Source organism: Balaenoptera musculus, chromosome 10 (assembly GCF_009873245.2).
Source record: "Balaenoptera musculus isolate JJ_BM4_2016_0621 chromosome 10, mBalMus1.pri.v3, whole genome shotgun sequence".
In the NCBI taxonomy this organism is placed as follows: domain Eukaryota; kingdom Metazoa; phylum Chordata; class Mammalia; order Artiodactyla; family Balaenopteridae; genus Balaenoptera; species Balaenoptera musculus.
Window position 1 is genome coordinate 88977223 of NC_045794.1, and position 26042 is coordinate 89003264.

The window sequence follows — 26042 nt, forward strand, 5'->3', positions numbered from 1 at the left end:
GATTTCAGCACTTGTAAGGATGACAGTATGCTAAAGGTTAATGTTAACAAATCTTATGAACCTTCAAATCTTACAGCATATAAAACTTTATAAATTTAAACTTGACCATGGAATCTTTGTTGGACAAAGCATCACCAAAAACTGATAGTTCAGGAAATATACTTTGAGAAATAAGATATTATACCATTGTTCAGACAACTATGTAATATTACATAAAATTTGCATATGGACTTAAAATCCAGAGAGACTAGATATACACACATAAAATAAAATAACTTATGACAATCATGTAAAATATATCAAGGCAGTTTGTGGCTATGTATGTCATATAAACTATAAAATTAACATTGCTAAAAGCCCAGAAAGGCAAGTTAGTAGGCTGAATTAGAATAGTCAAAGATAATTGTGAGATGCTTTTAATAGTTTTGAAATTGAAATTCTGAGTATGTTTATCTTATGTACTTATGTCTGTAATTTTGGTATCTGTCACTGGGTAAACAAAAATCACAGAGGTTAAATAAAATGCTAAAGGTTTGACACATAGTCACTTAATTCTCCCACAACTCTATTATGTATGTTTTTATTTCCACTTTATAAACTAGTCCCCCAGTACATTCCCACAGTACCTTTTCCATGTACTTAAAACCACTGAAATGTACACTTAAAAATGGTTAAGATGAAAAATATTATATGTATTTTACCATTAAAAAAACTTACTTGTCTAGGTCATATAATGTATGTGAAATTCGTACAATTACTTCTACTCCAGCTTCAGTAGCCAGTTTCTTAATAGCTGCATCTCGTTCCTTTCCAAAGGGCTCAGAATCATATTCAATTGAAAGTTTAGTAATGTTCCATTCCTAAAATAAGAGAAAGGGGGCAAAAACATACATAAATTTTAACAATTATTTTTTCTATTATAACGACATAGGCTGGAAAAAAGTGAAAAGCTCCAACTCTACCTAGCATATAACAAACACTATATATAAGTGTTTGTCACGGTAAAATGGAAAAAAATAACACATTACCAAGTTGCTGAAAGATTAAATGAGTCAATGCATGTAAATTGTTTAGGACATAGTACATAGTAAGTCCTCAGTGAATAATAGCTGTCATTATTACTAGCCATTTGTATATTTCTTACTTTGTGAGTTGCAGCTTATGTTTTCTTGGGTTTCTATCACAGTTAATTTTTCTCTTAAGGATTTGTAAGAGCTCCTTATAGTTTAATGATAGCAAACCTTCTCTATCACCTGGGTCACTTTTTTTCCTAAATAGTTTGTAATTTAATTCTATGATTTTTTTGACAAATATTTAGTTTTTAGTTAGTAAATGCTGGAATTTAGAACAAGTCAATAACACTCCCTCCCCTTTTCCCTTTTTGAAAAGGAAGGGAATATAAGTCAGAAAACAAAGGTAAAAATATAGATCACACAGTCTCCCAGGGCAACTGAAATAAAAATAAAAATAAACAAATGGGACCTAATGAAACTTACAAGCTTTTGCACAGCAAAGGAAACCATAAACAGAATGAAAAGATAACCTACAGAGTGGGAGAAAATATTTGCAAATAATGCAACCGACAAGGGCTGAATACAAACAGCTCATACAACTCAACAGAAAAAAAACCAAACAACCCAATTATAAAATGGGCAGCAGACCTAAATAGACATTCCTCCAAAGAAGAAATACAAATGGCCAATAGGCACATGAAAAGATGCTCAACATCGCTAATAATTAGAGAAATACAAATCTAAACTACAATGAGGTATCACTTCACACTGATTCTGATGGTCAGATGGCCATCATTAAAAAGTCTGCAAATGCTGGAGAGGATATGGAGAAAAGGGAATCCTCCTATACTGTTGGTGGGAATGTAAGTTGGTACAGCCACTACGGAAAACAGCATGGAGGTTTCCGCAGAAAACTAAAAATAGAATTACCATATGATCCAGCAGTGGCACTCCTGGGCATACATCCAGACAAAACTCTAATTAAAAAAAGATACATGCACCCCATGTTCATAGCAGCACTATTCACAATAGCCAAGACATGGAAACAACCTAATGTCCACTGACAAATGAATGGATAAAGAAGATGTAGTACATATATACAACAGAATACTACTCAGCCATAAAAAAGAATGAAATAATGCCATTTGCAGCAACATGGATGCAACTAGAGAATATCATACTAAGTAAAGTAAGTCAGAAAGAGAAAGACAAAATATCACATGATATCTCTTTTACATGGAATCTAAAATATGACACAAATGAACCTATGAAACAGAAACAGACTCATGGACATAGAGAACAGACTTGTGGTTGCCAAGAGGGAGGAGGTTGGGGGGAAGGATGGAGTAGGAAGTTGGAGTTAGCAGAAGTAAGCTATTATACATAGAATGGATGAACAACAAGATCCTACTGTATAGCACAGAGAACTATATTTAATATCCTATGATAAACCATAATGGAAAATAATACATAAAAAAGAATGTATATATGTATAACTGAATCTCTTTGCTGTATAGCAGAAATTAACACAATATTGTAAATCAACTATACTTCAATTTAAATATATATATATAGACCACATTACTAGTGAAGTTGAATTGGAGAAAACATATTATGTTTAAGGACAGATAAGCTTGCTAATTTTTTACCCCTGAATTAAAGAGATTTAGCTACCCAATGATAAGCAGCACCTTCCTTGCAGTGTGGGCTGCCCCTATAAAATTTATTACATGGAGGAAGGGACTAGGATAAGTGCTCTCTGCAACTGAATAGGCAAAAAGGTATGATATGAGTGATACTCACCTAACTCCTTCTATTAACTCACCAATGAGATCATTTACTTCTTCCCTGGGGATAAATTAGTGAACATCTCTCCAGAAAAAAGCTAGGGAAAAAAGCTAGGGAAGAGAAGGTTCCCCACACATTAAAAGTATTCAGGGCAGAGTCAAGATGGCAGTGTGGGAAGACGAGGAGTTAGCATCTCACCACAACTAGGGTGCCTGCCAGCTGCTGCTGGTGGACTCTGATGCCAAAAGAGATGGGAGGAACCCCAAAGTGAACCGGTAGGACGCAGGGGGACTGAGGGGGGAGGAGAAGTGGAGCTCAGACTGGATTGGCACCCCTGAGGCCAGGGAGATCAGGAGAGGCGGGCAGGAGGAGCGGGAGAGGAGCAGAGGGCGATAGCCCTGCCCACTTGGGCCAGGGAAACTGCTGAGCTCCCAGGCCAATCCTCTGCCCTCCAAAGCCCCCTCCAGACCGCATGGGTCCTTGGGGGCATAGGAGGGAGGCCAGAGAGATCAGGAGAGGCAGGTGGTGGGGGCCCTCCCAGACCAGAGGAGCAGGAGAGGAGAGGAGGGCATTTGCCTCACCCACTCGAGCCCAGGAAGCCTGCTGGGCTCCCAGGTGAGGTTCCCCTGCACTCGGAGACCAGGGGTTGGGGGCACGCCTGGGCCCCTTCTGTTCCTTGAGCCTAAGCTCCATCCCCTACGGCCTTTTCCAGCCCTGTGGGTCCTGAGCATTGGCCCGGCCCACCATCCAAACCTCGCCCTTGCTTAGGCCCCGCCCTCCAGAGCCAAGGCCTCCCCCCCCCATTTTTTTTTTCTTTTCCCTCCTCCTCTTTTTTACTATTGTGGTACTGATGTACCTTCTGGTTGTTGATTCATCTATATTTTTATTTTTATATTCTTCCTAAAATATCTCTTAGTTTCCTAGTCTAATTTTATTTTTTACTTTGTTATTTGTTACTTTTAAATTTTTTTTGCTGCCCCAGGAGGCTTGCGGGATCTTGGTTCACGAGCCCGGAGACAGGCTGAAGCTCCTGTGGTGGGAGCTCCGAGTCCGAACCACTGGACTAACAGAGAATCTCAGACCCCAGGGAATATTCATCTGAGTGAGGTCTCACGGAGTTCCTCATCTCAGCACCAAGACCCAGCTCTACACAATAGCCTACAAACTCCAGTGTTGGAAGCCTCAGGCCAAACAACCAGTAAGAAAGGAACACAATCCCACACAAAAAAAAAAAAAAAAAAAGAGATGGCAAAAAAATATGTCACAAATGAAGGAGCAAGGTAAAAACCTACAAGACCAAATAAATGAAGAGGAAATAGGCAATCTACCTAAAAAAGAATACAGAGTAATGATAGTAAAGATGATCCAGAATCTCGGAAATAGAAAGGAGGCACAGATTGAGAAAATACAAGAAATGTTTAACAAAGATCTAGAAGAACAAAAGAACAAACAAACAGAGATGAACAACACAATAACTGAAATGAAAAATACACTAGAAGGAATCAATAGCAGAATAACTGAGGCAGAAGAACAAATAAGTGTGCTGGAAGACAAAATGGTGGAAATAACTGCCGAGGAGCAGAATAAACAAAAAAGAATGAAAAGAATTGAAGACAATCTCAGAGGCCTCTGGGACAACACGAAATGAACCAACATTCGAATCATAGGGGTCCCAGAAGAAGAAGAGAAAAAGAAAGGCTCTGAGAAAATATCTGAAGAGATTATAGTTGAAAACTTCCCTAACATGGGAAAGGAAATAGTCACCCAAGTCCAGGAAGCACAGAGAGTCCCATACAGGATAAACCATAGGAAAAACACACCAAGACACATATTAATCAAACTAACAAAAATTAAATTCAAAGAAAAAATATTAAAAGCAGCAAGGGAAAAACAAAAACTAACATACAAAGGAATCCCCATAAGGTTGTCAGCTGATTTTTCAGCAGAAACTCTGCAGGCCAGAAGGGAGTGGCAGGATATACTTAAAGTGATGGAAGAGAAAAACCTACAACCAAGATTACTCTACCTGGCAAGGCTATCATTCAGATTCGATGGAGAAGTCAAAAGCTTTTCAGAGAAGCAAAAGCTAAGAGAATTCAGCACCACCAAACCAGCTTTACAAGAAATGCTAAAGAAACTTCTCTAGGCGGGAAACACAAGAGAAGAAAAAGACCCACAAAAACAAACCCAAAACAATTAAGAAAATGGTAATAGGAACATACATATCGATCATAACCTTGAACGTAAATGTACTAAATGCCCCAACCAAAAGACAGAGACTGGCTGAATAGATACAAAAACAAGACCCATATATATGCTGTCTAAAAGAGGCTCACTTCAGACCTAGGGACACATACAGGCTGAAAGTGAAGGGATGGAAAAAGATATTCCATGCAAATAGAAATCAAGAAAGCTGGGTAGCAATACTCATATCAGAAAAAATAGAGACTGTTACAAGAGGTAAGGAGGGACACTACATAATGATCAAAGGATCAATCCAAGAAGAAGATATAACAATTATAAATGTTTATGCTCCAACACAGCAGCACCTCAATACATAAGGCAAATGCTAACAAGCCTGAAAGGAGAATTCGACAGTAACACAATAACAGCAGGGGACTTTAACACCCCATTTACACCAATGGACAGATCATCCAAACAGAAAATAAATGAAGAAACACAAGCTTTAAATGATACAATAGACCAGATATATCTAACTAATATTTATAGAACACTCCACCCAAAAGTGGCAGAATATACTTTCTTCTCAAGTGCATATGGAACTTCTCCAGAATAGATCACATCTTGGGTCACAAATTAAGCCTTGGAAAATTTAGGAAAACTGAAATCATATCACGCATCTTTTCTGACCACAATGCTATGAGATTGGAAATCAATTACAGGAAAAAAACTGTAAAAAACACAAATACATGGAGGCTAAACAGTGCGCTACTAAATAACCAAGAGATCACTGAAGAAATCAAAGAAGAAATAAAAAAATACATAGAAACAAATGATAACAAAAACACGAGGACCCGAAACCTATGGGATGCAGCAAAAGCAGTTCTAAGAGGGAAGTTTATAGCAATACAATCTCACCTCAAGAAACAAGAAAAATCTCAAACAAACAATCTAACCCTACACTTAAAACAATTAGAGAAAGAAGAACAAAGAAAACCCAACGTCAGTAGAAGGAAAGAAATCATAATGATCAGAGCAGAAAAAAATGAAATAGAAACAAAGAAAACAATAGCAAAGATCAATAAAACTAAAAGCTGGTTCTTTGAGAAGATAAACAAAATTGATAAACCCTTAGCCAGACTCATCAAGAAAAAAAGGGAGAGGACATAAATCAATAAAACTAGAAATGAAAAAGGAGGGGTTTCCCTGGTGGCGCAGTGGTTAAGAATCTGCCTGCCAATGCAGGAGACACAGGTTTGAGTCCTGGTCTGGGAAAATCCCACATGCCACGGAGCAACTAAGCCTGTGCGCCACAACTACTGAGTCTGCGCTCTAGAGCCCGTGCTCCACAACAAGAGAAGCCACCGCAATGAGAAGCCCACACACCACAACAAAGAGTAGCACCCGTTCGCCACAACTAGAGAAAGCCCATGCACAGCAACAAAGACCCAACACAGCCAAAAGTAATAAATAAATAAAATAAATAAATTTAAAAAAAAAGAAATGAAAAAGGAGAAATCACAACTGACACTGCAGAAATACAAAGGATTATAAGAGACTCTGCCACAACTATATGCCAATAAAATGGACAACCATGAAGAAATGGACAAATTCTTGGAAAGGTACAAATTTCCAAGACTGAACCAGGAAGAATTAGAAAATATAAACAGACCTATCACAAGCAATGAAATTGAAACCATAATTAAAAATCTTCCAACAAACAAAAGTCCAGGACCAGATGGCTTCACAGGCGAATTCTATCAAACATTTAGAGAAAAGCTAACACCGATCCTTCTCAAACTCTTCCAAAAAATTTCAGAGGGAGAAACACTCCCAAATTCATTCTACGAAGCCACCATCACCCTGATACCAAAACCAGAAAAAGGTATCACAAAAAAAGAAAATTATAGACCAATATCACTGATGAACATAGATGCAAAAATCCTCAACAAAATACCAGCAAACTGAATCCAATCATACATTAAAAGGATGATACACCATGATCAAGTGGGATTTATCCCAGGGATGCAAGGATTCTTCAATATACACAAATCAATCAATGTGATACACCACATTAACAAATTAAGGAATAAAAACCATATGGTCATCTCAATAGATGCAGAAAAAACTTTTGACAAAATTCAACACTCATTTATGATAAAAACTCTCCAGAAAATGGGCATAGAGGGAACCTACCTCAACATAGTAAAGGCCATACATGACAAACCCACAGTAAGCATCATATTCAATGGTGAAAAACTGAAACCATTACCACTAAGATCAGGAACAAGACAAGGATGTCTACTCCCATCACTCTTATTCAACATAGTTTTGGAAGTCCTAGTCACAGCAATCAGAGAAGAAAAAGAAATAAAAGGAATACAAATTGGAAAAGAAGAAGTAAAACTGCCACTGTTTGCCAATGACATGATACTGTACCTAGAAAACGCTAAAGATGCCACCAGAAAACTACTAGAACTAATCAGTGAATTTGGTAAGGTTGCAGGATAAAAAATTAATGCACAGAAATCTCTGGCATTCCTATACACCAACAATGAAAAATCTGAAAGAGAAATTAAGGAAACACTCCCATTTACCACTGCAACAAAAAGAATAAAATATCTAGGAATAAACCTGCCTGAGGAGGCGAAAGACTTGTACTCAGAAAACTATAAAACACTGATGAAAGAAATCAAAGATAACATAAACAGATGGAGAAATATACCATGTTCTTGGATTGGAAGAATCAATATTGTGAAAATGACTATACTACCCAAAGCAATTTACAGATTCAATGCAATCCCTATCAAACTACCAATGGCGTTCTTCACAGTATCAGAACAAAAAATCTTACAATTCGTATGGAAACACTAAAGACCTCGAATAGCCAAAGCAATCTTGAGAAAGAAAAACGGAGTTGGAGGAATCAGGCTCCCTGACTTCAAACTATACCACAAAGCTACAGTAATCAAGACAGTATGGTACTGGCACAAAAACAGAAATATAGAACCATGGTACAAGATAGAATGCCCAGAGATAAACCCACGCACATATGGGCACCTATGTCGTAAATACGACAAAGAGAAAAGACAGCCTCTTCAATAAGTGGTGCTCGGAAAACTGGATAGCTACATGTAAAAGAATGAAATTAGAACACTCCCTAACACTACACACAAAAATAAACTCAAAATGGATTAAAGACTTAAATGTAAGATCAGACACAATAAAACTCTTGGAGGAAAACACAGGAAAAACACTCTTTGACATAAGCCACTGCAAGATCTTTTTTGACCTACCTCCTAGAGTAAGGGAAATAAAAACAAAAATAAACAAATGGGACTTAATTAAACTTAAGAGCTTTTGCAAGCAAAGGAAACATAAACAAGACAAAAAGACAACCCTCAGTATGTGAGAAAATATTTGCAAGTGAAACAACAGACAGAGGATTAATCTCCAAAATATATAAACAGCTCATGCAGCTCAATATCAAAAAAACATACAATCCAGTTAAAAAATGGGCAGAAGACCTAAACAGACATTTCACCATGGAAGACATACAGGTGGCCAAGAGGCACATGAAAAGATGCCCAACATCACTAATTATTAGAGAAATGCAAATCAAAACTACAATGAGGTATCACCTCATGCCAGTCAGAATGGCCATTATCAAAAAATCTAGAAACAATAAATGCTGGAAAGGGTGTGGTGAAAAGGGAACCCTCCCGCACTGTTGGTGGGAATGTAAACTGATACAACCACTATGGAAAACAGTACGGAGGTTCCTTAAAAAACTAAAAATAGAACTACCATATGACCCAGCAATCCCACTACTGGGCATACACCCTGAGTAAACCATAATTCAAAAAGAGACATGTACCACAATGTTTATTGCAGCACTATTTACAATAGCCAGGACATGGAACCAACCTATATGTCCATCGACAAATGAATGGATAAAGAAGATATGGCACATATATACAATGGAATATTACTCAGCCATAAAAAGAAATGAAATTGAGTTATTTGTAGTGAGGTGGATAGACTTAGAGACTGTCATGCAGAGTGAAGTCAGAAAGACAAAAACAAATACTGTATGCTAACACATATATATGGAATCTAAAAAAAAATGGTACTGATGAACCTAGTTGCAGGGCAGGAATAAAGAGGTAGACACAGAAAATGGACTTGAGGACATGGGGTGGGAGGGCAAAGCTGGGGCGAAGTGAGAGTACCATCGACATATATACACTACCAAATGTAAAATAGTTGGCTGGTGGGAAGCAGCAGCATAGCACAGGGAGATCAGCTCAGTGCTCTGCAATGACCGAGAGAGGTGGGATAGGGAGGATGGGAGGGAGGCTCAAGAGGGAGGGGATATGGGGACATGTGTATGCATATGGCTGATTTGCTTTGTCGTGCAACAGAAACTAACACAGTATTGTGAAGCAATTATACTCCAATAAAGATATAGTAAAAAAAAAATAAAGCACACACAAAAAAGAGTTTTCATTCATATTCCAAGTATTTATTATAATTCTTAGTATAGGCCAGTTCCTATGCTAGGTTCCTCCCTCCTGGAACTTACTGAGGAACTTACAGAGGTAAATAAATAATTAAATATATAATAACTATTAGAAAAAAAATAGGATGCTATGATAGAGGATATGGGGGTGAGGGAGAGCTGGTAAGTTAATTATCTACTCTTAATTACACTGGCTAGACTTTCAGTAAGTGGTGAAAGTGAATATCCTTGCTTTGTTCCCTATCTTAGGTGTAAAGCATTCAGTGTTTCACAATTAAGTATGAAGTTAGCTATGCTTTTTGTGGACAATCTTTACCAAATTGATATTTATCAATTTTCTATTCCTAGTTTGCATAATGTTTTTAAAAATTATAAATGGGTGTTGACTTCTGTCAAATGATTTTTCTTCATCTACTGAGACAACCATAATACCCTGTCCTTTACTCTATTAATAGGATAGACTATGTTAATTTATTATTTTATAATGTTGAACCAACTTTGTATTCTTGAAATAAACCCCACTGATCATGATGTAGTATTATTTTAAAATATTGCTAAATTCTATTTGTTAATATATTAAGGATATCTAAGTGTGTGTTATGGGGGACACTTGGCTATACTTTTTTTTTCTTTCTTAAAAGTTCTTCATCAGGTTTTGGTATGAGTTATGCTGGCCTCATAAAAAAGTTCTGTGTCCCCAATATTATCCTCTGTTTTCTGAAAGAGTGTCATAAGACTGGTATTATTTCTTTCTTAAATATGTGGTAGAATTCACAAGTAAAGCCATCTGGGAAATGGAGTTTTACTTATTGGAAGGTTTTTTTTATTACAAATGCAATTTCTTTAAGAGAGGGCTATTCAGTTTTCTGTCTCTTTCTTCTGAGAATTTTAGTAAGTTGCACTTTTCAAGAATATTTTTCATTTCATCTTAGTTGTACAATATATTGGTATTATGATGTTTACAATATTCTTTATTATGTTTTTAAAGTTTAGAGACTCTCTAGTGATGTCCCCTTTTTTATTCTTAAGGTAATTTGTGTTTTCTCCCTTTCTGGCCCTGATCAGATATTGCTAAGAGTTTATCAATTTTATTAATCTTTTCAAAAGAAAACTGAACTCTGAATCAACGAGTTCAGTCAGTAGACAGAAACCACATTAGTAATTTGAACAGGGAAAATTTAACTTGAAGAACTGTCAGCAAGTAAAAGAAGAGGAGTTAAGGCTATATACTGTCCAATATGGTAGATAACCACTTGCCATTGAAGTGGCTTCTGAGCACTTGAAATGTGGCTAGTTGGAATGGAGATGTGTTATAAGCATAAAATATACAGTGGATTTCAAAGACTTCATATAAAAAAAGGTTAAAATAGTTTAATAGTTTTGTAATGATTTTATATTGAAAAGATAATATTCTAGACATACTGTGTTAAATAAAATACATCTAAAAAATTAACTTCACATTTTTCTTTTTTAAAGGTGGCTATTAGAAAATTTTAAATTACACATGTAGCTTCTGTTGGATAGTATTGTTCTAAGGTGTCCAAAAGCAGCTACCACCTCTAAATGGAGGGAAAATAAGCAATGAATTAAGAAAGTTCCCTTTCTTCCCTGCTGCTGAGATTCACACCTCATTGTATGGGGTGTGCTGCCTCAAGAACAACCTTCCCTGTAGGGAAGAAACCTGCCAGAGGGCTAGGGCCAGAGCTGGTTCCTAGGAACAGCCCAGTGGGTGGCTGAGAAACTTCCTGCAGGGTATGGGCTGACTGGAGCTGATCTGTAGAATCGGTCCACTGCGTGGCAGAGACATTTGCCAGAGGGTGTGAATGAGCTGGAGCTTGTCCAGGAGGGCTACTGAGGTGAGGGCTACTGAGGTAAGTGCTAGTGGTCCTCCCACATGCTCATTTGCTAGCTAAGGTGCTAGGAAAAAAATTATAAAGATACCAAAAAGAAAGCCCCTTCTCTCCTGCTATGACCTTACAAAGAACCAACAGCAATTTCTATTGACAAAACCTAAAATCAAGCCAGCCAGCAAAGGAGAAAAGTTTACAGCATCCAGCTTCAGTATCACAAAGCAGGGCAAAGAAGGGTGGATTTGGAGCTGAGAGACAAGAAATTGTCTATTCCACATTTATTTTCTCTATTGTTTGTCTGCTTTCAGTTTCAGTGATATCCATTCCTCTCTTTATTATCTCCTTTCTTCTACTATTGGTTTAATTTGTTCTTTCTCTATTTTTTAAGGTAGAAAACTTAGTTCTTTGATTCTTTTCTAATAGAGTATTGAAAGCTATTAAGTTTCCTCTAAGCACTGCTGTAGCTGAATCTCATAAATTTTGATATACCGTATTCAAATACGGTATGTATGATATACCGTATTTCCATTATCATTCAGTTACAAAGATTTGCTATTCTCTTGCTATTCATTTTAATTTTTATTTATTTTTTTATTTTTTTATATACTGCGATTTTATTTCAATCACACAAATGAAGTTAGCCTGTAGGAAATTTAAATGAAACAGTATGGTAAAAATAGCAGAGAACCAAAAACTCTAATAAGGAAGTACACCTAAAGCATGAGAATTCAACATTCATTACTGTTACATCTTCAGTTTTGATTGACACTTGATGCCTGCAAATTTTGAAACAAACTTTGAGATCATGATGACTATTCTGAAGAGATTTCAGCACCAGCACTAAGATTTGCACATTCAGTTGTTTTGCAATTCACTTGTTAGCCATTTACATAGTGTATAGTACAGATTTGTCACAGGTCAGATCACAGTGCTGAAGGAAAGAAGTACCTTCCTGTAATTAGAAAGGATCCCCTCAACTGCATTCAGCTTAAGACATCCAATGTACAAGAGCACGAAAACCATCATAATATTGTGGCTCCAAGGAACATAGTTTTGATAAGGAAAATAACCTAAGCTTCTGTTTCCCATTTTAATTACTGAAATCTCTAACAATGATAAAACTGTCACATAGGACAGTAAATGTATACAGTAATTCAATCAAACTTCTTGAAAAGAACACATTTTTGCTATTCATTTTAATTCTATTGAAGTCAGAGAATATTATTCTGTAAGATTTCAGTCTTGAAATTTGTTGATAACTGTTTTGCGACTGAACATATGGTCTATCTCGGTGAATGTTTCATATGCACAAGAAAATAATGTGTATCCTCTAGTTCTTGGGTGTAGTGTTCTACAAATATCAGTTACAACAAATTGATTTCATAGTGTTATTCATATCATCCATATCTTTATTAGGTTTTGTATATTCTATCAATAAATGAGAGATGTAAAGATCAACTATGATTGTGAATTTATCTATTTCTCCCTTTAGTTTTATCAGTTTGAGATTCATGTGTTTTTATGCTATTAGTAGATAATACATATTCATGATGGCTATACTTTTTCTTTTAATACATTTCTTTCCTTCTTTCTTTCTTTTTGGCTGCATTGGGTCTTCGTTGCTGCACGCATGCTTTCTCTAGTTGTGGAGAGCGGGGACTACTCTTCGTTGTGGTGTGCGGGCTTCTCATTGCGGTGGCTTCTCTTGTTGTGCAACACGGGCTCTAGGCATGTGGGCTTCAGTAGTCGTGGCATGCAGGCTCAGTAGTTGTGGCTCACGGGCTCTAGAGTGCAGGCTCAGTAGTTGTGGCACATGGGCTTAGTTGCTCCGCAGCATGTGGGATCTTCCCGGACCAGGGATGGAACCCGTGTCCCCTGCCTTGCCAGGCGGATTCTTAACTACTGCGCCACCAGGGAAGTCCAGGTTATATATTTTTGATGTGAGACTTTACTCTTCATCTGTGGTAATTTTGTCTTGAATTCTACTTCTTTATCTTACTGCTTACAAAGTACGTCTTTTTCAGTCTCTTTCATTTCAAACTATGTTTCTTCATATTTAAAGTGTCTCTTCTAATCAGCATATAGTTGGTTCTTGCTTGTTTTTTTATGTAGTCTGATAAACTGTCTTTTAAATGGAGAGTTTAAAAAAGACCATTTATATTTAATATAATTATTGATATAGTTGTGTTTAATTTTATCATGTTGGTAAGTTTTCCATTTGCCCATCTCTTCTTTTACTCCTCTGTGCCCCCTACCTGCCTTCATTTGAATGAGTAATATTTTTAGTATTCCATTTAAAATTCCTCTATTAACTTTTTAGAAATAGCTCTTTGGGTTATTTTAGATCACAATATATATTGTTATCACAGTCTACCTTCAAATAATATATTACAATTGAATAATGTAAGAATTTACACATACTTCTATTTACCTTCTTCCTACCTTGTGTGATCTTGTTACAGGTTTTATTTCTATATATGTTTCAAGCCCCACTATATTCATATTATTCCCTACAATTTATCAATATTAGTTGGTTTTAATCTGTCAATGGTCTTTTTAAAATAGGATATATTTATACATAACTAAAAAAAAAAGTGGTCTTTTATATTTACCCATATTTTTAGTGCTCTTCCTTCTTTCTTTGAAGATCCTGTCTTTAGCCTAGAATTATTTTCTTTTACCTAGCAGAACTTCCTTTAATATTTCTTTTTAAAATAGATTTATTTATTTATTTATTTATTTATTTTTGGCTGCATTGGGTCTTCGTTGCTGCGCACGGGCTTTCTCTAGTTGTGGCAAGGGGGGGCTACTTTTTGCTGCAGTGCGTGGGCTTCTCATTGCAGTGGCTTCTCTTGTTGTGGAGCACAGGCTCTAGGTGCACAGGCTTCAGTAATTGTGGAGCGTGGACTTCAGTAGTTGTGCCATGTGGGCTCTGTAGTTGTGGCTCGCAGGCTCTCGAGTGCAGGCGCAGTCATTGAGGCACAAGGGGTTAGTTGCTCCGAGGCATGTGGGATCTTCCCAGACCAGGGATTGAACCCATGTCCCCTGCATTGGCAGGCAGATTCTTAATCACTGTGCCACCAGGGAAGTCCCCTTTTAATATTTCTTATAGTATAGATCTGATGGAAATAAATTCTCTCTGCATCTGTCTGCCTGAAAATGCCTTCATTGTGCCTTCTCTTTTTAAAAAATGAATATTTTTGCTATTTCTAGCTTTTTAAAAATGCCTTTCCATTGTCTTCTGGACTCTTTTTTTTTTTTTTTTAATAAGAAACCATCAAACACTCTTAGTGTGGTTCCCTGAATATGTCCTTTCTCTTCTGGCTGCTTATAAAATTTTCTATCTTTGGTTTTCAGTTAATTGATTATGATGTGGCAAGATGTGGTTTCCTTTATGTTTATGCTGTTTGGGGTTTGTTGAGCTTCTTGGCACTGTAGGTTGATATCGTCCATCAATTTTGGAAACTCAATTATCTCTTCAAATATTTTTTTTCTGTCCCAATCTCTCTCTCCCTCTTTTTTCTAGGTCTACAATTATGGATATGTTAGGCCATTTACTGTTGTTCCACAAGTCTCAGACACTCTATTGCCTTTTTAAAAAAATCTTCCTCTTTGTGCTTCAGTTGGGATACTGACTGTCTTCAACCTCACTGATCTTTTGTTCTGCTCTGTTCAATCTGGATAAACCCAATTAATGAATTTTCATTTTTGATATTGCATGTTTCAGTTCTAGGAGTTTCATTTGGTTCTTTTTAATACTTTCCATTTTTGTACTAAAATTACCATCTCTTCACAGTTTTTCACCTGTTGACTAGATTCTCTACTATCTACAGCATAATTATTGTAAAGTCCTTTCTTTATTCTAATCCCAACATCTGCATCAACCGTGGGACTGGTTCCACTGATGGTTTTTCTTTTACTTGATTGCAAGTTACATATTCCTGCTTCTTCATATGTCTCATAATTTGTGATCATACAACAGATGTTATAAAAGACTAGAAACGGAATAAACAACATTTATCTCTAGAAAAGTGCGTAGTCTTTGCTCTGATAGAAGTTGAATTGCTGGAGTCAGTAATTGAGCTGGGTCTGGGCTTTGTTGTTGCTTTAATTAAATTTCATTCACCACTGGCTTCAAATATTTTGAGGGCAGGATTCAGATTTTTCTTCAACAGGGCTTGAGATGTGAGTACTAACAAGACTCCAGATGTCTCTCTCTGCTTTACAGCCCAGTCACTAGCTTTACAAACTATAGGACATCTCTCTCCGCTTTGCTGTCTACCCATCAGCTTTATGGTTGCTAAGGACTTCTCTTTGTTTTCCAGCCCTGTCCCCTAATTTTCTACACCTCTGGAGGCATCTTTCTACCCTGATGTCCTGTCTCCAGCTTCAGTGAACTGCTACTTTGCACTAAGTGAATGCCCAGTGCACTTCTATGAGAGAACCCTCTCAACTCTTTTCCCGCGCCCCAGCCTTTGGCACACTGCCACTGGTACTCCATGAAGGCACTGTTAGAAAGAACTGGAGAGTGGGTGTAAACTTACTCTGTGACTAGGGCTTCTTGAAATTCTTATCTGCCATGTCAGCCCACATATGACCACAAAAAGCTTGGTAAAATTTCAACTGGTTTCTCTTCTCTCTCAACTATGGTAGAATCCCTTCTCTTCCTGCTGTGATTCCAGGGATGTAGCCATGGGTCTCTTCTTTCCCATGAAAGTCTCATCCCTTTATGCAATTTGGTTTACTTAGGTTTCTTTGTGTCATCAACTCTCTAATAGGTTAAAAACAAACAAACAAAAAACCTATGATATTGTGGCATATTTACTTTCTTCACATTGTTAAGACAGGAATGTTGGTCTACTGCAACTTTCTACATCTTAACCACAGGTGGAAGTCCCTATCTACTCTTTAGCCCGGTTTTATTTTAAGCAACACGCGGTTAATCTTTGAATTTCAACAGTAAATATAACAATAAGATTGCATGTAGTATTAAAATATTTTCATGTGAAATGAGTGAATATTCACTTTGCAATTTTAGGCACTAAGATTCATATCTGTTTTTGTGTATCACAATTATTTGTTTAACCATTCAGAAGGCATAATATGAACCACTAAATGGACGTGCAGTTCTTAAACATTAATGAGTAATATTGTGAAAATAATTAAGAAACATAAAATTTTTAGAAAACAAAGTTATAAATAACAAACTTCCTGGGAGAAAGCATTTGAAGTAGTATAATTACATTAAAAAAAGTTATCTCACAAAATAACCCAAACATACAGAAGGTAAAGCTCTAAAAATTTCCACGCATCCATCCATTACCCCTTCCTTTACTCCATAGATCTAGTCTCAGGGTTTTAAACACAATTTATATGTTTAAGGTTCCTAAATTTAGTACAGACTTCTCCCCTGAGCTCTGGACTTGAATCCCACTCAACAAATACATTCAGATGTCTAAAAGGCGTCTCAAACTTAAAATGTTAAAAAAGGTGAACTCCTGATTTTTCCCTAAACTTGTTCCTCCTATAGTCTTCCTCATCTCACTAAATGGCAACCCACTGTGTCATTTGCCCAGGCTAAAAACCTAGGAGTCATCCTTGACTCTCAATACCACATATAAACAAACCCTATAGCCTCTATTCAAAAAATATACCAAAATCCTACGACTTCTCAACACCCTTACTGCTACTCTAGTCCTAGTCACCATCATCTTGTTTCCAAATAACTGCCATGGCCTCCTAATTGATCTTTCTGCTTAAGTCTTTACAGCATTTCCATTCTCCAATATCTATTCTCTACAGTCAAAGTGATTCTTTTAAATGTAAGTGAAATCATGTCACTCCCCTACTCAGAAATCTCCCATGGCATCCCATTTCACTCAGAGTAAAAGCCAAAGTCCTTAACATGGTAAAGCCCTGTGATCTGGCTCCTGCAACCTCTCTGACCCTATCTCTTATTTTCACTCACTGTGCTTTGGCTAGAGCACACCGGCCTCCTTCCTTGCTGTTCCTAAACAAGTCATGGCACACTTCCACATCAGGGCCTTTGTAATTACTGTTCCCTCTGCCTGTGACACTCTTTCCCCACGTTGCAGTAGCTTAGCAGCTTAAAACAACTGATTAACTCTCCAAGTCTGTCAGTTAACTAGATGGTTCTTCTGTTGGTCTCACCTGGGCTCACTCACAAGCTTGCAATCAGCTGGTAGCTTGGCTGGTGCCAGAGCATCTAAATGACCTCTCTCACACATTTCAGACCTTGGTGCTGGCTGTTGGTTGGCCCACTCTCTCTACACGTGGTCTCCCATAATGTGACATTCTAGCCCAGTCCTTACATGGTACAAGGAGCGTTCCAAGTGGGCAAAGGTAGAAGCTGCAAGGTCGTTTGAGGCCTAGGATTTGAAACTCGGTATCTCCTTTGGCACTTAGTGAATACAAGATATAAGGCCAACCCAGATTTAAGGGAGTGAGAAAATAAACTCTACCTTTTGATGAACAAGCTGCAAAATTTTGTGGATTCAATATATCACACCCCAGATATCTGCATGGCTCAATCTCTTCATATATTTGCTCAAAGGTTACCTTATCAGTGAGGCCTTCCATGATTCCATATAAAGTAACTATCCTTCCCTCACCTTGGGACTTTCTATCCCACATTTTATTTTAGCACCTATCACCACCTGACATTGCATATTTACTTTATTATTGGTCTGCTTCCCAATATAGTGTAAGTGCCATGAAGGTAGGAACTTTTTCTGTTTGGTTCACCAGTATATCCCCAGCACCTTGAACACTGCCATGTACATAGCAGGCACTCAATCAATATCTGTTGAATGAATTATCTTATTCAAATGAGCATGTACCATGAAATAATAAAGCAAGAATCCAAAATGACTCAAAAAGGGACTTCCCTGGTGGCACAGTGGTTAAGAATCTGCCTGCCAATGCTGGGGACACGGGTTCAAGTCCTGGTCGGGGAAGATCCCACATGCCGCGTAGCAACTAGGCCCGTGTGCCACAACTACGGAGCCTGTGCTCTAGAGCCCGCGAGCCACAACTACTGAAGCCCACATGCCACAACTACTGAAGTCCGTGCGCCTAGAGCCCATGCTCCGCAACAAGAGAAGCCACTGCAATGAGAAGCCCGCGCACCGCAAAGAAGAGTAGCCCCCGCTCGCCGCAACTAAAGAAAGCCCTCGTGCAGCAATGAAGACCCAACTCGGCCAATAAATAAATAAACAAATAAATTTATAAAAAAAAAAAAATGACTCAAAAAGCATAATATAAATTTATGCATGTGAAATGTTAGTGGTTTTATATGTTCTTCTTTGATTTATTCTCTGATTTTGAACAAAACATTTTACTATGCTTCAGTGTGTCCATCTATAAAGATTTCAGACACATGTCTCTGTTTCTTGGATATAATGAGAATGTTTTAAACCAATACTTCAAACTCTTCATAAAAAGTTTCTGCAGGCCCTAGAATATGTGTGGTCTTGGTAGCTTATCACTCTGGCACCAAATGTAGAAGATACAAGATTTAACTGCATAATAATAATAATTTATATAAGATACCTATGATTAATACTGTCATTCAAGTTTTGCCTAGGCTAGTGTCTGCTAAGTTTATCATTTCTTCAGTAGAACATGAAAAGAAAAAAAAAAAGCCATCTTGTCAGCTTATATTAAGTTAGAATTTAACTGAGAAAAATTCTAAGTAGAAAAAAGGTAAGAAAAAACAAGTTTATCCAACATAGGTGTGTGTAAAAATGTGTTTATAAAAATGCTCTGGCCCCATTCCTAAATCTACTTAGTATAAACAGAATAAAATGAGTGAATGCTATAGAAAGAAGGTGCACACTAGAGGAGACATCAGTACTGAAATCACTATTTCCACCCCAGTAAACTAAAGGCACTGTTATCAGGTCTAAACCAGTTTTACCTCCAATGTGGGAAGCTGGATTACTTACCTATTAAAGTTCTCTCTATCTGCTGTACTAGAATAATAAAACCAGAGACAGTAATGTAAATGAGTCAGCTAGTTACTGACAAAAGAATCTTCTTCCTCAGAGAAACTGGGGGTGTAAAGGTTAGGGGTGAGAAGGAGACCTGCTTTTTATTGTACATACTCTTGGGCTCTTTTTTGGAAACACATGCATATAGTACCTCTAAACAAAAAGTAAAAATAAAAATATCAATACAATAAAAAGAGGAATTAACTCCCTCTATGGTTCAGACATATTAAATAAATCTGAAAGTTTTCATAAATGACATTTTATATAGACTACTGTATCAGAATACAATAATAAGCACTCTAGGTATATTAAAGTATAGTCACGTATCTGTATTTTATGGCCCTTGCAGAAACCATTGCCTCTCTGCCAAAGTAACAAGACAGGACATCATCTATATACGGAAGATAGTTTGATCCAATAATATGCTATTTCAGGCAGAAGAAAGCTCAAAATAAAGAACACAAAAGACTTGCTGAGTTAAACCATTTTTTTTAAAGCAGGTAAATGTTTTGTTATTTTAAAGGTACTTAAAATCCTCTTAAGATTCATTTTACTTATAACACATGGATTTAGATAGGGTTGAGCAGTGATTCACATATACTTTTATACTTGTGAGATGCTGATAAACTATTACCATTGTTTCTGATATCCTTTCTTCTCAGAGCTCTTCCATGTACCTAGGTTAAATTCTGACTCTAAGTAGCTACAGTAGTAAGAAAACTTTTATAAAATAAATTTTCACTAGCTACAACTGTTGTATTAGCCAAACTCTATAAACATTAAAAGGTTCTTTCACACTGATGAAAAAAAGGCTAGGTGGTGTTGGTTTGATTCCCAGCACTGCGGATACTTCATTCAGGAAAAGGAACTGTTCTCTTGTATATTAGAAGTGGAAACAATGCTATTATAAAAATTTGATGAATCAAACAGCTGCAAGAAAAGAACAGATATACATTAGGAATACTAATGGTAGTAAATAGGAAGGGATAAATTAACAAAGCCAGAAAACTCAGTTTCTGGTCTGAACACTTCCATGAGCTAGTTTTATGACCTAGGTCGGCTCACTTAATCTCTCTAGGACTAATTTTGTCATTTGGAAAAAAGGAGGAGGAATAAGATTAGGAGATTTTTAAGATTCTACCAAGTTAAAAATATTCCAGATTTGTAGCATGTCAATTGTCACAGCCCTTTGACTCAGAAAGTCTTATAAGAATTGTCCCACAAATGTACTGGCACATGTGAGCAAAGATTTGTTTTTTGTGAACAAGGATGTTCACTGACAGCATTACTTGTATTAGCAAAAGGCCTGTGGAAAAATAACTAAATGTTCAATAGAAAGCTAGTGAAAGAAATTATACCCTCAAAAAATTAAAAATAGAACACAGATAATATGGTAATATGATCCAGCAATTCCACTCCTAGGTATTTATCTGAAGAAAACAAAAACACTAAATCAAAAAGATATATGTACCCCAATGTTCATATCAGCATTATTTACAATATCCAATATATGGAAGCAACCTAAGTGCCCTCCAACAGATGACTGGATAAAGATGTACACACACACACACACACACACACACACACACACACACACACACACACTGAAAGATTACTCAGCCATAAAAAAGAATGAAATCTTGCTATTTGTGACAATGTGGATGGCCCTTGAGGGCATTATGATTAAGTGAAAATAAGTCAGACAGAGAAAGACAAATACTGTTATGTTTTCACTTATATGTGGAATCTAAAAAACAAGCAAACAAATATAACAAAACAGACATAGGCTCACCAGATATAAAGAACAAATTAGTGGGGACTTCCCTGGTGGCGCAGTGGTTAAGAATCCGCCTGCCAGTGCAGGGGACACTGGTTCGATCCCTGGTCCAGGAAGATCCCACATGCTGTGGAGCAACTAAGCCCGTGCGCCACGACTACTGAGCATGCACTCTAGAGCCCATGCTCTGCAGCAAGAGAAGCCACCACAATGAGGAGCCTGTACACTGCAATGAAGAGTAGCCCCTGCTCACTGCAACTAGAGAAAGCCCGGGCATAGCAACGAAAACCCAAAGCAGCCAAAAAATAAATAAATAAATAAATTTATTTTAAAAAAACCCAAAAAAACCAAAAAGGAACAAATTAGTGGATACCAGAGGGGAGTTGGGTAGGGGTAGGGGTGAAACCGGTGAAGGGGATTAAGAGGTATAAACTACCAGTTATAAAATAAATAAGTCACAGGGATATAATATACAGCTCAGGGAATATAGTCAATATTTTATAATAACTTTGCATGGTGTGTAATCTATAAAAATATTGCATCACTATGTTGTACACCTGAAACTAATATGATATTGTAAGTTAACTATACTTTAATTTTTAAAAAAAGAAATTACAGCATATCTACACAATGCAGTACTATGAAGCCATTTAAAAGACTGAGAAAGTAACATGGAACAATCTCCAAAATATATGGTTATGTGAATAAAGCACGGCATAGAATGATATAACATAGCATGTTCTCACTTTGGTTTTAAAAAGGGGGGATGGTTAACATTCACACAAACACAAATATGTGTATATAAGCACATACACATATGCATTCTTATTTGTGCAAAGAATACTTCTAATGAATACACAAACTGGTAGTAGTTGTTGCTTCTGAGAGGGGAACTGTCAGTTTAAGGTAGAAGAAAGAAACTTTTCATTGTAAATCATTTTTTTCACTGTCTGATTTTACACTGTGTAACATTTTTATTAAATAGAGAAAATATCCACAATATTTTATTTAAAAGCACTTATATTTCCCATACTTTACCCCAAATACGTGTCTTCTCTGACAAGAGATTATTATTTTATGCAAAGATTTTTCCAATAACCTTGAAAAGCCTGGGAAACACATCTGCTGGTTGTCCACGAATCACAAACAGACGAGAGTTTAATTTTCGCAGATTGGCATCAAGGTCTTCAAGACATTGAAGCAAAAATCTAGAGAGAGGAAAATATTATTTAAATTCTTCAAAATATATATTTAGATGATATAAAGTAATGTAAAATCATGTTATTCTAAAATTTGAAATGCCACCCCATCACCTTTTTTACCTCTTATCATCTTATTATTTCCAGCTTATATAGAAATTAGTTTCCAGAAATCATACTTATAATTTTTTTTTAATTACAGCACAAATTTCTCAGTATTTTTTAATGAAGTTCCTAAATTAAATTGCTAACTTTCATTAAATACGAGTGACTGTTAGCAAAGTTTAATTTGTAAACATAAAAATCATATAAAGAAATAAAGTAGGGCCTTTCCTGGTGGTCCAGTAGTTAAGAATCTGCCTTCCAACGCAGGGGATGCAGGCTCGATCCCTGGTCGGGGAACTAAGATCCCACATGCTGTGGGGCAACTAAGCCCGCACACTTCAACTACTGAGCCTGTGTGCCACAACTAGAAAGCCCGCGTGCCGCAACTATGGAGCCCAAGCACCCTGGAGCCCACGCACTGCAACTACAGAGCCCACGTGCTCTGGAGCCCGAGCGCCACAACTAGAGAGAAGCCCGCGTGCCACAACTATGACCCAACGCAGCCATAAATAAATAAATAAATAAATAAATAAATAAATAAATAAATAAATAAATATTTTAAAAAAGAAATAAAGTAATTAAATGAATTGATCTCATTGTTGAAACTTGGTGAAATAAATTCAAGTTCATATAGGAAAGCCACCTTGTAAAATCTAGAACATTTTCTACTGGAAAAAAAGGTAACATCCTATTTAATCAGTCTGAGCAATCGTAATTATCTACGTACGAGAGAGAAAGTGTAATGCACATTTTCAAATTTCTAATATAATTAAAGAAAAAGAATTTGATAATAAATAGATGTTAAATTATGTGGCATTAACTCTCTGAGTGTAGAGAATGCCAGATTAATTTTTTCAAAAAAGGTTTCATGATGCAGGTGGGGCTACAGATCTTTTTTCAATGAAATAATTATCAGTAAGTCTTATGCATAATATCTGGGGAAATTCTGGGGCAGAGGCAGAAGACTGCTTACTTTGCATCTTCCATTGGGAAGAAATGGAGCAGTCCACAAGAGCAAATCCAAAAGAGATATCACCCCTGGAAGGTTCAACCTCATTGTTTGCCTCATGTTACTTTTCTCTAATATTTCATCTAGATTCTGTTCCTCTCAGCTGGATATATCTTATTTCCTCTCTACTCTGCTTCTTCTTTGTTTTTCATCTTAAATATCTATCTGCCTTTTCTACAGGCCATGTGCTCTTTCAGAATAATGATTGTGTCTTACTTGTCAGAAGGAGTGGTTAAAATGAATGGAAAGGCATATTTCAGAACTGCATTGTCCAATATGGTAGCCACTAGGCACGTGTAGCCATTTAGATTAATTAAAATTAAAAATTCAGTTCTTCAGTCACACTTACCACGTTTCAAGGCCTCTCAAGAGCTACATGTGTGCCTAGTAGCTACCATATTGGACAGCACAGGTGAAGAACACTTCCATCATTGCAGAAAGTTCTACTGGACAGCATTTTTCTAGAAGATTATTCAGAATAGATCATTTTGTTGTCTTTGCCCATTCTGATCCCATAATTTCACCAAGAAAGTCTTGTTAATTTTCTACAACTGTAGTTATTAGTGACATCAGTATACCTAGTCAAGTTTGATATTCCTTTAGGAATTCCTAAAGGAATTCCTTTAGGAATCATCATCTCTACGGGCTTGGGAAATCACAGTGCTATACTCACGAGGATGTTAAAGACATCCCACCATTTCACCTTAGGAAGTCTCACAGTTGTCCTTAAACAAATATATACTCACATTTATATTTCACCACATCCCCTTTCTGTCTTGGTTTGGAGTTACCTCCCTAATACCCAATCACCATCCCAACCCACCACTGCCAACGTGCAAATACTTTGGGGAGAATATTGTTGTTGTTTGTTGTTAGAGCAATATAAAGGTATCTAAGTTTTGTAAAATTATCCATAACTACGAATAACTTATCATGCTCGGTGACAACTGTTTATTGGCAAGCATCTAGTTTTCTGTATTTGCTTGGCAAAAGAATTTTTAGAGCCTGTAGTATTCAGATCAAAAATTAAGAAGTTGAGTGAACTAGCAATTTTTAAGTTTTAACAGTACAAAACTAAAATGTCCTGGAAGGATAATCCAAGGCAGAGATAATCCTCAAATCTCTTTTGTAGTATTAGTTTCAGTATCTTCTCTACCAGAGCTGGCAGTAAGTAGCAAGAATTCACCATATTCTACTTTTCTGTTAGAAAAGTTTTTATGTAGTACAAGCAGGTCAATGATAGACAACAAGATGGGAAACGAAAAAAAAAGGATCTGATTCATTTATAAAACGAACAAGTAAGCCTGGATTAGTTAATAATTAGCCCTTTATTTTTCCCTTTCTTGTTCACAAGCTGAATAAGCATCCTTAATGCTTTTCAATAAATACTCTATGAACCAAACAAACATTGTACAGAATGACGTGGACTGAAGCAATGGAAAAAGTTTTGCAACCAAAAAGTTAATTTTGTTTTGGCACTTCATAAAACAAAGGAACAGAAGTTGTATTGCGGTATGATGTTTTTCTCCCATAGATGTTATTGATGGTGTTTTCCTTCCATGGATGTTATTGTTTATATCACTATAATTTCACATAAAGATTGCAGAGATACAGTGGACTCAAATAGGTATTTCAGAAAAGACTTGTGAAGAAAAGAAAAAGAGCAGGATGGAGGAGAACATATCGGTGATGCTGTCCTTTGTTATAAGGCTTTTTGCACTGTGACTTTTAAAACTATTGCATATATTATTTTGATAAAATAAAATTTACTTTGCATATATCTACTTGTTAACTGGAAGGATACTCTCCAAGCTATTAATAATAGCTACCCTTGGGGAGAGGGAGTTTGGGGTGGGGGTAAAGAAGAGAGAAACATACACTTTTTTCAAATGTCATAAAAGTTATAAAATTGACAGTTAGCATATTCATTCAAAGTAGAACAAAACAGAAATATTATATTTACTGTAAACCTGGTTTAACACATAGTGAACATATTTTCAAAGCAACAGACATACTTCTATGGCATCAATTTTCATGGTTTCATAGTATTCCATTGCATAGATGTCCCATAATTTAACAATTGATAGCAACAAGTTACTATCCCTCAATCAATCCTGAAAAGTTCTAATTTCCTCATCTGTTAAATTGGAGTAGTAACAGGGCCCATATCACACTATTGTTGTGAGAATTAAATAACATATGTGAAGCTCTTAGAACAGTGCCTGACCCATAGTAGGCATGATTATATAACTGTTATCTATTATTTTTTTAGTCTCCTCCTTCCTATCACTTCTATTCTTGCTACAATAATTCTATCCCTTGTTATCTCTTGCTAGTATTATTTGCTGCAATGCCTTAAAATGGCTCTACCAACAATCTCTCTCCACTCTTATCCATTTTATACACAATATGAAATCTTCCTGAGGCACACTTTCCTGTAAAAAGGTCTTCAAAACTTCATTCTTTATAGAATAAAGAACAAATTATTTTGTTTGACTAACTTAGGGTTCCAGGGTTCATTTCCTACCATTCCTCTTTCCCTCCCGCCAAACCAAACTACTTCTCTTTTCCCCACACATTCAATCT

At 36.6% G+C, this 26042-nt stretch overlaps 1 protein-coding gene across 4 annotated transcripts in view; it reads right to left on the reverse strand.

Moving 5' to 3' along the window:
* The window catches only part of CRY1 (cryptochrome circadian regulator 1), a 96129-nt gene that overhangs the window by 11771 nt on the left and 58316 nt on the right, over positions 1-26042 (reverse strand). For 2 of the 4 annotated variants that reach the window (XM_036866795.1, XM_036866796.1), the window contains exons 2-3: positions 22243-22351; positions 718-860 (exon numbers count right to left, since the gene is read on the reverse strand). In XM_036866795.1, the coding sequence (XP_036722690.1) occupies positions 718-860; positions 22243-22351 (252 nt within the window). Of the gene's footprint in view, positions 1-717; positions 861-22181; positions 22352-26042 lie in introns of all 4 variants that reach the window. The other 2 variants (XM_036866797.1, XM_036866798.1) reach the window with 1 other exon arrangement.